General features: G+C 37.2%; 2 protein-coding genes across 4 annotated transcripts in view; one reads left to right on the forward strand and one right to left on the reverse strand.

Annotated features, from left to right (window-relative positions):
• The first annotated feature begins 249 nt into the window (after window positions 1-249).
• isl2a (ISL LIM homeobox 2a) lies at window positions 250-6,853 on the forward strand. Its single transcript, XM_074632952.1, has 6 exons — window positions 250-459; window positions 1,496-1,685; window positions 2,705-2,964; window positions 3,722-4,008; window positions 5,514-5,681; window positions 6,591-6,853. The coding sequence occupies exons 1-6, from the start codon at window positions 402-404 to the stop codon at window positions 6,705-6,707; spliced, it is 1,080 nt and encodes a 359-aa protein (XP_074489053.1). The 5' UTR covers window positions 250-401; the 3' UTR covers window positions 6,708-6,853.
• A 2,500-nt stretch (window positions 6,854-9,353) lies between these two features.
• scaper (S-phase cyclin A-associated protein in the ER) overlaps window positions 9,354-12,374 on the reverse strand; it is a 75,993-nt gene continuing 72,972 nt past the window's right edge. For all 3 annotated transcript variants that reach the window (XM_074632951.1, XM_074632949.1, XM_074632950.1), the window contains 3 exons: window positions 11,573-11,764; window positions 10,383-10,431; window positions 9,354-10,115 (listed from right to left, as the gene is read on the reverse strand). In XM_074632951.1, coding sequence (XP_074489052.1) covers window positions 10,018-10,115; window positions 10,383-10,431; window positions 11,573-11,764 — 339 coding nt within the window. In that variant the 3' untranslated portion in view covers window positions 9,354-10,017. The remainder of the gene's footprint in view (window positions 10,116-10,382; window positions 10,432-11,572; window positions 11,765-12,374) is intronic.

Here is a 12,374-nt window from a genome sequence, read left to right on the forward strand (position 1 = left end):
AACAACAACAGCATTGAAACTCAACCTTGATATCACACAGTAAAGTCCCTACAATTGTATACTGTGAGTTAACAGGGAAATTGCTTTCACTTAAGGAAATAGAGATGAAGAGAAAAAGATGAAGAAAAAAAACACTCCAGTCCAAAGAGTCAAAAGGGAAGGGAAAAAAAAGAGAGAGCAAGAAGTCCAGGAGGAGATTTGCATGGCACCCTCTCCTCGGACCAACAGAGGTCCAGGTTTGCAGACGTCACTGGTCGAGGATCTTTGTTTTCTCTCTCCACCTCTCTTCTCTCGGTGGAGGACTACAAGTGAATCATCCAGCCGCAGGGACGGGACGGTCTCCTCTGCTCTGCCGCTCCTCTCCTCCATCTCTCGGCTTGCACTGGGGCTATTTCTCCTGTATGGTGGATATCCTGCTCAACACTTCTTTCTTGGATGATATGGGGGATCATTCAAAAAGTAAGTTTATTTTATTCATGCTCCTTTTTATTGTCATTCTGGTGGTTTTTATTGTGAGTTTTTTTAATTTCCTTTTTAAGAGTCTCTTGAATTTGATGATTCATTTGCTCGATTCATTTCACAATTGTGCAGAATAAAATCGAAAATCTGCCTTTAAGGCAACTGATCAACTGATCACTTCAAAGAAAAAACATTATAATATTATACTACACTATAATAGCCTTATAAACTTATGGTGCTCGGTGCGTTTGGAGTGGCCCATCCAGTATAGGTTATACTTTGTGATATTTTTAGCTCATGTAGCTTCATTATTATAATAATTATTTGATATTCTTGGAAGATCCCACATGTTTGTTGTGAGTTTTTAATTTCCTTTTTTAAGACTCTTGAATTTGATGATTAATTTTGCCGATTCATTTCACAATTTTGCAGAATAAAATCGAAAATCTGCCTCTAAGGCATGATCAAGTGATGTCTGCATCCAAGAAAAACACTATGATATTCATAATAGCCTTATAAACTTATGGTGCTCGGTGCGTTTGGAGTGGCCCATGCAGTATAGGTTATACTTTGTGATATAATTAACCTCATTATAATAATAATTATTTGATATTCTTGGAAGATCCCGCATGTTTGTTGTGGATTTTTAATTTCCTTTTTAAGACTCTTGAATTTGATGATTAATTTGCTCGATTCATTTCACGATTTTGCAGAATAAAATCGAAAATCTGCCTCTAAGGCAACTGATCTCTATAACGAAAAAAAACACTATAATATTCATAATAGCCTTATAAACTTACGGTGCGTTTGGAGTGGCCCATGTATGCAATAGGTTCTACTTTGTGATATTTTTCTCATCACTATAATTATTATTTGATATTCTTGGAAGATCCCACATGTTTGTTGTGATTCAACATTTTTCCTCTCCTGAAGGTGAAGAGGTGAAGGGGGGTTTAACAGGGATGTCATGGGGATTAAAAGAGAGAGGCTCAGTGTTGCATTAATGCATTAATGCATTCCCCTCCTCACGCTGCAGAGAAGTCGGGTATCGCAATGTGTGTGGGCTGTGGAAGTCAGATACACGACCAGTACATCCTGAGAGTCTCCCCGGACCTGGAGTGGCATGCAGCCTGCCTCAAGTGTGCAGAGTGCAGCCAGTACCTGGACGAGACCTGCACATGCTTCGTCCGAGACGGAAAGACTTACTGTAAAAGAGACTATGCAAGGTAGGAGAGCACAACAAGAGGTTTTCAGCATTTTTTAATTAATTTCACACACAATGTGTTGGGTTGTTGAAAAGAAAGTGTCTAATACATAAGATAAGATAAGATAGGATTAACCTTTATTAATCCCTGGAGGTAAATTCAGATGTCAAAGCAGCAATATCAGCAAACATCAGCAAACAGAGTGAAACACAGGAGAGGTATAAATACAAAAATTATAAAAACAATAAATAGAGATATAAAAGATACAGAGTGAATGGGTGAACATAGTGTGTGCTGTCCGTCAATAAATACATGTAATATGTGCATATGTGCAGTCTATAAAGTGGTATATAGGATGTATAGTGTAAAGTGTGCCAGTGGTTATAGTCCAAGATAGGTAGGTAGTTAAAGGTAGATAGTGCATGTTTAAAGGTAGATAGTGCATGTTTAAAGGTAGATAGTGCATGTTTAAAGGCATATAGTGCAGGTTTAAAGGCAGATCGTGCATGTATAAAGGCATATAATGCATGTTTAAAGGTAGATAGTGCATGTTTAAAGGTAGATAGTGCATGTTTAAAGGCATATAGTGCATGTTTAAAGGTAGATAGTGCATGTTTAAAGGTAGATAGTGCATGTTTAAAGGTAGATAGTGTGTGTTTAAAGGCAGATAGTGCATGTTTAAAGGTAGATAGTGCATGTTTAAAAGTAGATAGTGCATGTTTAAAGTTCTTAAAGTCCTAATAGTTCACAATATAAAGGGGGACCTGAGATGACAGTAAATAATATTATCATACTGTCCATTTCAATGTGCAAAAAATGAAAGTGCACAAAATTGTGCACCATACCTGAATCAGATTTGTGTTGTAGGCATTCAGATTTGTATTCTTTTTTTACGATTATTATGAGCTCACACCTTCTTTTTTTTTTGTAAAAACATGAATTGATGATCAACATCAGTTTTCCTATATATAAATCAACAAACCTTTTTAGGGCCACTGCATGAGACCAACGCAGTCTCTCTCCGTTGCTCCCTTTTTCAGGTTATTTGGCATCAAATGTGCAAAGTGTAACATGGGCTTCTGCAGCAGCGACCTGGTGATGAGAGCCCGAGACAACGTGTATCACATGGAGTGTTTCCGGTGCTCGGTGTGCAGCCGTCACCTGCTGCCGGGCGACGAGTTCTCTCTGCGGGAAGACGAGCTGCTGTGTCGGGCTGACCACGGCCTGCTGGTGGAGAGGAGCTCTGCAGGGAGTCCGATCAGCCCGGGAAACATCCACACCAGACCGCTGCACATCTCAGGTAGAGAGCCTTTATACACACACGGGTTTATTGGTCTGCTCTGTTGACCTGTTTTTATTCTGCCTATGTCTGTAAAGCACTTTGGTCAGCTCATGTTGTTTTAAATGTGCTATAGAAATAAATTCGACTTTATTATGAAACACAGTGCACTAGAAAAATGACCTGCATAGGCCTAAAATCATGCAAGATATAACCTATTATTATTATTATTTTTATTTTCTATTATTATTATTATTATTATTATTATGATAAAATGTTCATTAACATGTTTGCTTAATAACGACGACTCAATAATAACTATATTTTGTGTGCATATATACACAGAAAATGATTTTCGGTGCAATAATTGAGTCAGATGTGTCAATATTATTCAGAATGTTATTAACAGGCCTCCAGTTTGTTTGCAAAGTTTTATATGGGTGCAGAGACCTTACAGCAGCATATTCATATTTTGTCTATTATTTTCATAAACTATATAGACGGTGATAGGCCTATTCAATTTTTTTATTCTTATTTTATTCTAACGTTTTTATCTATTCTTTTGTTATTATACTGTTTAACTTGCACCAACAAAACCAAAACAAATTCCCAGTGTATACCTCTTACACCTGGCAATAAACACCATTCTGATTCTGATTCTGATTCTGATTTCTTAAAAATAATTTTGAGTGTGTTATAATTTCCAAGATGTAAAAACGTGTATTTATTTTAAGTTTCTGATACAAAATTTTCCTCTTTTTTTTTTTTTTTTTTCTAGAACCGGTTTCGGTCCGACATCCTCCTCATCACCGGAACCACGGCCACAAGCAGTCGGAGAAGACGACCCGGATCCGGACGGTGCTGAACGAGAAGCAGCTCCACACTCTGCGGACCTGCTACAACGCCAACCCGAGACCGGACGCTCTGATGAAGGAGCAGCTGGTGGAGATGACCGGCCTCAGTCCCAGAGTCATCCGGGTCTGGTTCCAGAACAAGCGCTGCAAAGACAAGAAGAGGCAAATCTTCATGAAGCAGCTCCAATCACAGGGGCTCAGCGAGAAAACCGTGAGTTATACGACTTTATATGTTCATGGTATAACTGACAAAATAATGCATTATTATATTACTAAAACCCCCAATGTATGTTGGGCAACACTTGCTTATTATAGGCATATTTTCCAATTTCTAGCTTACTGTCACTCATTATTGCCATCCCACAACTTGTTTGTTTGTTTATTGTTTGTAGTATAATTTCCCAGATGTAAAAACGTGTATTTATTTAAATTTTCTGATTCAAATTTTCCTTTTTTTATTTTTAGTATTTTATATGTTCATCGTATAACTGACAAAATAATGCATTATTATATTACTACTTGTTTACCATTTAAAAGAACCCCAATATATGTTGCTTATTAGGCATATTTTCCAATTTATAGCTTACTGTCACTCATTATTGCCATCCCACAACTTGTGTAATTTCTCCTCTGGTTTTAATGGTGGTGGAATAATGTTCATGTGAAATGTTACCTTTGGTCGATAAGATATATAAATAAATAAATAATTAAATGCTGCTGGAGAGAAACCATATGGCAGATAACACATAAACATAATTTAAACTGATTATTGTGAATTAAAAAAAAATTTAAGAAAAATGACTCGTTAAAAAAATGATTTTATATGTTCATGGTATTACTGACAAAATAATGCATTATTATATTACTACTCGTTTACCATTTCGAAACCCTAATGTATGTTGGGCAACACTTGCTTATTATAGGCATATTTTCCAATTTGTAGCTTACTGTCACTCATTATTGCCATCCCACAACTTGTTTGTTTGTTTATTGTTTGTTTATTTATTTTGCACAATTTAAGAATATACAACATAACAAAAAATAAATGAATAATATACAGTGCAGGAAGAGGCAAAAAACCCACTGAGCTTATCTGAAGCCTCCACTTATAGACAAGGTTAATATAAAGAAATAATATGACTACATAATGGTGATACCAAAATGGAAAACATAACAAAAGTCTGTGTAATAATGTATATGTTACCTTTGCTCGATAAGATAAATAAATAAATAATTAAATGCTGCTGGAGAGAAACCATGGCAGATAACACATTAACATAATTTAGACTGATTATTGTGAATAAAAAAAGACAGAAAATAAAAATGACTCGTTACACAACCCGCAAGAAACAGTAAAAAAATGTTCCATTTTGTTATTCTAGTTTCATTTTAAATATATATATATACAAGTGGTATATTTTATCAGTAAATATTTGTAAATTGAATTACTGAACTGAAATATTTAAATTGGAAAGTATAATTGCAGTTTTTGGCAGAGCAGATCACAGTAAAACAACTTTTAGGCTATAACTATTGCATAATTGGATTTAGGCTATTTTACAGGCTCATATAAATTTAATATGCATTTTTACAGATGGTTAGTGTTTAGTTCATGATCATAAAGTTTACTGTATATTTGTTTTTAACAAGTTTTGTGTTTGTTGTTGCACAAAATTGGTTTTCATTGGCCAATATTTTTTTTTGTTCCTCCTGCAGAATCTGCAGGGCCTGACAGGCACCCCTCTGGTGGCAGGTAGTCCCATCCGACACGACAACAACATGCAGGGGAATCCTGTGGAGGTGCAAACCTACCAGCCTCCCTGGAAGACACTCAGCGACTTCGCCCTGCAGAGCGACCTGGACCAGCCAGCCTTCCAACAGCTGGTAGGATTATACATCCAATATAGCCTATACAGGGCTTATTATTATATTATATTAAAAAATACATTATTTAAAGTAATACAAAGGGACTGCTCGGCTTACATCCGCAGAGAGAGGAAGGAAAGAGACGGATTTGTTTAACTTCAGTGATAATAAAGAATAATGCAGATACACAGATGATGAGCTAGTTAAGATCCGCTTTGCTTATAATTTATTTAGAATTATAAACTATTATTTCACCTATAGTAATATTGTATAGTAATAGTATAATATAGTAATATTGACGCCTTTGATTTTCCAAAAGACTCAAGTGCAAACAAACTTGTTTCTCAACCTTGTGTATAGGCCCCCACGTGGGGTCACTTGATATGCTATTGTGATCTCGTGAGATTTACAAGCCTGATAAAGTGATTTGTAGCCTGATGTTTTAATAGGAGATATAGGCCTGATATTTAAATAGGAGAATAATATTATTTTTTATATTTATTATTATTTATTTTTTACATTATATTATTATTTCTACATCCATTTGGAGATCCTGGCCCTGGATATGAGCACATTCACATGATGACATCTACTGTATAACTGGGAGCATGTGGGACGTTTTGCACCAGCAGAGCGAGACAATCTGTAAAAACAAACAAAACAACAATAAAAAACATAAATCTTATTATTTTTTATATTTATTATTATTTATTTTTTACATTATATTATTATTTCTACATCCATTTGGAGCTCCTGGATATGAGCACATTCACATGATGACATCTATAACTGGTAGCATGTGGGAAGTTTTGCACCAGCAGAGAGAGACAATCTGTAAAAAAACAAACAAAAACAACAATAAAAAACATAAATCATATAAAAAATATGTTGATCTTCTACAACTTTCTGTTTCCTCTTGGCTGGCAGGTGTCTTTCTCCGAGTCGGGCTCTCTGGGCAACTCCTCGGGCAGTGATGTGACCTCTCTGTCGTCTCAGTTACCGGATACACCGAACAGCATGGTGCCGAGTCCCGTGGACACGTGAAGAGGTCTCGAAGGTCTCGAGGTCAGCTCGAGATCCCCATCCTAGAGCGCGCACCCGCGTCCTCTGCATGGGGGCACGCGCAGCAGAGACCTCAGTGACATTCAATCAGAGAAAAACCAATTAAAGGACCAGGATGGATTATTATGCTCGAGGATACATTCAGGTGCCCGACTGGAGGATTGGAGATCTGACTATTCCCTTTTACATTTAGGCATTTTATAGCTCTTGCTGTCTTGCTCAAGGATACTTCTGCAGCAGGAGACACACACAGCTGCTGATGGACATTATGGGACCTTTCCACCATGTGATGCCAATGCCTGATGAACTATGGCCATAACGTGGTGAATATGTATTTGGAGCCTGTAATGGACGTCTGAAGGGTTCACAGTATGTTTGTTTATCAGGAACCTGCAGAATTACAAACTGTGTATAGGATGTGCATGATTTGTAGGTTTCAAAATATCGACTCTTGTAAATTAATGAAACAGATGGGGATGCGCATTTGTTTGCGTTTTTATCCCAGAAAATAAGTTATTATTATTTATTATGAAGACAGACATAGCCGATCTTATCAATAAAAAAACACAGTTTTAACTGATTATTGCATGCCAATTCCATTTTGTTCCATAAAGAGAAGAATTGTTTATTATTATTATAGTCGGCAAAATAAATCAGTTTTAAGGTAAATCTGCTGCTTATAATGCTTGACACTGTTTGAAGTATAGAGGAGATCCTCTGTTTAGACTTACCCTTTTATTATAAGGGCTAAAACTCATACAGATTAAACATGATATTAGGGTGATCAGAAATTGAATATTTAATTCATTTTCCCACATTTTTGGGTTTCCCTTCTCTGTCAGCTTCAGTTCACAAAGGTATAGCAGCCTGAAGTCCTGCTTATATTTAGACCTGCTCTAAGTTTTCTGAGCCAAGTGGATCAGTGACTGATGGCTGACAAGATAGTATTAAGCATTTGGTCCATGTGTCATTGGTCAGTATCTATTTTGAAGTCTTACAAATCAGAAACAAAAAAAAAAGGCAGGCCCTTTTTAAAAAAAAAAAAAATGTATTTTCTCATTTTAACTATTGAATGCAAAATCAAAAACGTGATTTGACCTTTTTTTCACAAAACAAACCCAAGCAAAAGTTCAAATACATGTAAGCCACACCACCAAAAATAGAAAGCAGAAAGAAATAACCATCAGTTTGAGAATTTCAATTAAGCCAAAAAAGAGAGTACATATAAACACTGGCAAAAGAAAATATTTTTGATCACTTTCGAATGGTCCATGTGTAATTGGTCAGACACAATAGATCTGTTAGAATAGAATGTATTTATTTTAAATCATGGCCTCCAAATAGCCAGGGTCTATATATTTAAAGCAAGTTTTCATAGTGTCATAGTGATGAAAAGGATAAAATTGGTCTTATTTAGACTTAATGTCACAGTGCCATAGCAACCTGAGGCCCATGGTTACAAGTCTAGACAGAGAGACAGGCTTATCTGCATCTGGCATCACCTGCTAAAGGATACACTGAATGGACCCAAAACAAGACGCTCATGCAGCCTGGCTGAGCTGAGGAGACTCCCAGCTCCCATGCAGCCTGCAGACGCATCCTGGCGTGTCTTGAGTTTATTTTCATTCCAGTAGGAATCCTGAAGGGCAAAATAGCCGCTGGACAAAGAGAGCAGGCAGGTCAAGCAGGGACTGACACACTACACCTCAACAATTTGTTGGGGAGGATCAGCTTTTATCAAGTGGAAGGAAGTATAGAGTCTCATTGAAATCCTGTTAAGTCCTTTAAAGGTTGATATAGGCTACTAAATCTTTAAACTGGGAGTAAAACAGTTACATCTAAGAAGGAAATGTTAATTAGAAATATACAAGACAAGGCTATCTAATGAGACCCTCCCCTCAAAATACATTTGATATGCTCACTATTCATTTTAAATACACGTTGTCTGAATTAGAATGGTATGTTAAGACTTTAAACATTAAACAGACCCCAAATGTTCAACGTCAACACTGCCATCAAACTAAAATTGGACAAGCCGGATGAAAGCTCACAGCAGTTTCACACTGTGGGAAATGCAAAAGGGCAGTTTTATAAATACATTTGAGTTTTATTTTGGTTCCCAACTAATTTCTTTAGCCTGTTTTTTAAATTCTGGCTAAACATGCAGGTTGATTGTCATCTGTGCAGAACTAGAAGCAGCATTGACGCTGTTGTGATGGACCATTTACAATAACAAAATCACTATTTTGAAATATATACACCAATTAATTAACTTCCAATAAATCAGTGCAGGGCTGTTACGGAGGAAGATGGCTCCCTTTTTACATGTGAAAACAGTTTTTTTTCTGAGGGTTCCAGTTTATGAGGACTTGGCGTAAATGTACATTTCACACCATTGTTCCTTAATATTCATGTTTCTTTGAGAATAATGGAATTTGTTTTCTACATTAGTCCATCAAATCGTAGACCAAATTAGGCCATCTTCATTATTCAAGTTCAGGAGGGTGTAACTGACAGATCTACAAGACTCACCACCAAGGGTTGACGTTTGTTATATCACATTCATGATATCAATTGGTTTTGTAGTACAGTTCACACAGAATAAAATCGCAGGACAAAAATACATAACCGTAAGTATTTTTATTTTATTCGATAAAGGGTAAATAACTCAATAAATTATATTAATTTGTAAATGGCTCCTTACAGAGAGAAATAAAGAAAAAGAACTTGAAAAATATAAATCTTAACACAAGTTTGAAATCAAGGCAGTTAATGTCACTTGTAACTGGCTTTATGTACGTATATATACTTGAAATAACATTGTGGCCATTCAAAACGAGACAAATACATTAAATTAACACAAACAGTATTGATGAAAATACTTGGCAAGTTATAAATTACAGTATAAGTAAATATTTCAGGTTTAGATCGTTGCTGCTTTTGAAAACAGATCCATTTCTATCGACAACAGGAACAAAAAGAGAAATGGCTTGTTCAGACATTAAATGGAATAGTTGTGAATGTGTTCTGACTGCAATGAACAAACACGACATTTTGTGCAAATTCCTCATAAACATCAAACTGATTTCAAAGAAATCAAAACAGATGCACCACCATGGGGATAGGGCTTCACCATCTTAACATTTGACAAAGTCTGAAGCACATATTTACTCCTGTGCAGACTTTAAGTCAGTAAAAAAGAGAGAAGAAACAAAAACAACTCCACCCCTTCGTGTTTCTTTTGAAGTGTTTATACTGTGCTTATCCATTCTGAGGACAGTGTGTGACTCCATCACTCTTCCTGCTTCTTGAGAAAAAACTGCAGCGCTGAGTCCCACTGATCACTTGGAAAGCGGTTAGACAACTCGCAGAGATCCAGCAGCTGGGTAACTTTTCACAGACAAAACAGAACAACTACATTAGTCCGAGTGTCCGGCAGAAAAAAATGCTTTCAAAATCAACCAAAAAAATTAAAAAAGAAAAATTCTTATGATTAAAAAATATTCCAGATTGATTGGGGAATCTACATGTTTGTTTTTACATGAGGCAACACCTTTTTCAAACCATTAACATATCTTTATAGAAGTAAAAATATGAAATCAATACAATCCATAATTTTTTTGTTATGCATTTGATACATTTATCAGAATAACTTACCTAGGTGCTTTATATTGTTGTCTGACTCTTTCTCATTTGCAGCACAGTCCTAGAGGAATTAAAAAGGAGCATTAGTACTTACTATAACTATTTTATAATATACTGCAGGTATTAGTGGTGTTGTGTGCGTGTGTACAATTTCATCTTTCTCATCTGGAGCTGCAATCATAAATCAATTAATCGGTTTCAGTAATTTTTAAGAAAAAAAAAAAAGTGAAAATTCTAATTCCAGCTTCTTAAATGTGAATATTTTTCTGGTTTCTTTACTCCTCTATGGCAGTAAACTGGATATATTTGAGCTGTGGACAAAACAAGACATTTGAGGACGTCATCTTAACACTGATCGACACTTTTTAACATTTTCTGACATTTTATAGACCAAACAACTAATCGATTAACCGAGAAAATAATCGACAGATTAATCCACAATGAAAATAATCGTTAGTTGCAGCCCTAGTCTCATCTAAGATTAATTAAACCTTCCAGCCAAAAAACCCCCCCAAATATTTAAAAGCTGCTACTACATCTCATTGTAATTTATAAATCAAAATAAATGTTTTGAGTATAACCGGTGATAAAGAACCATCCGAAACTCAACTGTTTCACTCCGAGGAGGAATGCTCTTGAGGTTAACTCAACAATGAGGGCAGCGGGGCAAGACACCATGCATTATTGCTTTGTTTGAAAGAAATGACAATAGCTTGTCTCCCTTTCAATGGAAGTTAATCGGTGTCTAAACAGTGGTGGCTGCAGAGTGGTGAAGGGCGGGTTGTCAGAGGAAGATGAAGGAGACAAGCTGTTTACTGGGAGTCGAACCAGTGGCAGGTAAATCCACTGTGAAGGAAGCCATTTATCTTTGTAAAAGCATGCCTCTTACAGATCCACCGCGGCCCAGATGAGCAACTGTTAATCAGCCGATTGCAGAGAGAGGTTTCCTTCTGATGTGAAAGAAATGTATTGTGTTTGGATGTTTTACTTAGAGGCATGAAACTGTCAAAACCAAAGAGGATGTTTTTGATTATATATTCTACATTCTTTATAATCTGTTTTGCCCCACTCGCAAACATTTTTTTTTTGGCTTTGATATTTCAATTGCTGAATTATTCAGTTATGGTACATCTGTGTGTAAAATAATGATATATTTATGCGCATACATGTTCTGTATGTGTGACCATGTATCCCATATTTACCTGAATGAATGTAGCCAGCAGCACGCAGCTCATCTCCTGCTGCAGGATGACCTTGTTTTGGGAGTTGTTGTAGCAGGCTGAGATGAGGGAGGGGAAGAGCACTCTGATGAGGCGCGGGTGGCTGAAGTACTGGAAGGGCAGCTGACACAGTTTCTGCAGCACGCTGGGCTGGCGGCCAGACTGCACTATCACCTGGAACACACAGGGAGCAGGGCCAGTCAGTCACTAAGCCAGTCAGTGGCACTGCTGGTTGTAAATCACCGCCCCGCGTCCCTCCCACATGTAAATCTGCCACTAAAACAACACACAAACAGCCATTAGGAGGAGACCTGGGGGGCACAGCCTCCCACCACGCAATTATGGGCTATAAAACACAATGATGGGATGTTTTGTTCTTCCTTTGTACCGAACGGCAACCGCGGAGCTGCTGTAACATACAGGGGAAATGAACTGATGTCATTATCAGCGGTTCAAAACTTCACTTTCAAGTTCTGTGTTACTGAGCAAAACACTGAAGCGCAGAATCAGCGCAAAAGCTTGTTACCGCCCTCGCAGGAGTGAAGCGCAGGTTGAGAGGGCATTCATAGTGCAACAGGGGGGGGATGAAGGGGGGTGGGGGTGGCGGGTGTGCGCAAGCCTCCACCAACAGCGTGGCCACCCCCACTTTAAGAAATGAGCAATACCATTAATGGTATTTTCACCCCGCCGACATCCTGCTCGCCATCACAGCCCGTCAATCACACACCATCACATCCGGGCCACCAGTATTAAAACCAAATCACTCCCAGCCTCATTTGATTAG

The sequence above is a fragment of the Sebastes fasciatus genome, chromosome 4, assembly GCF_043250625.1.
Source record: "Sebastes fasciatus isolate fSebFas1 chromosome 4, fSebFas1.pri, whole genome shotgun sequence".
In the NCBI taxonomy this organism is placed as follows: Eukaryota; Metazoa; Chordata; class Actinopteri; order Perciformes; family Sebastidae; genus Sebastes; species Sebastes fasciatus.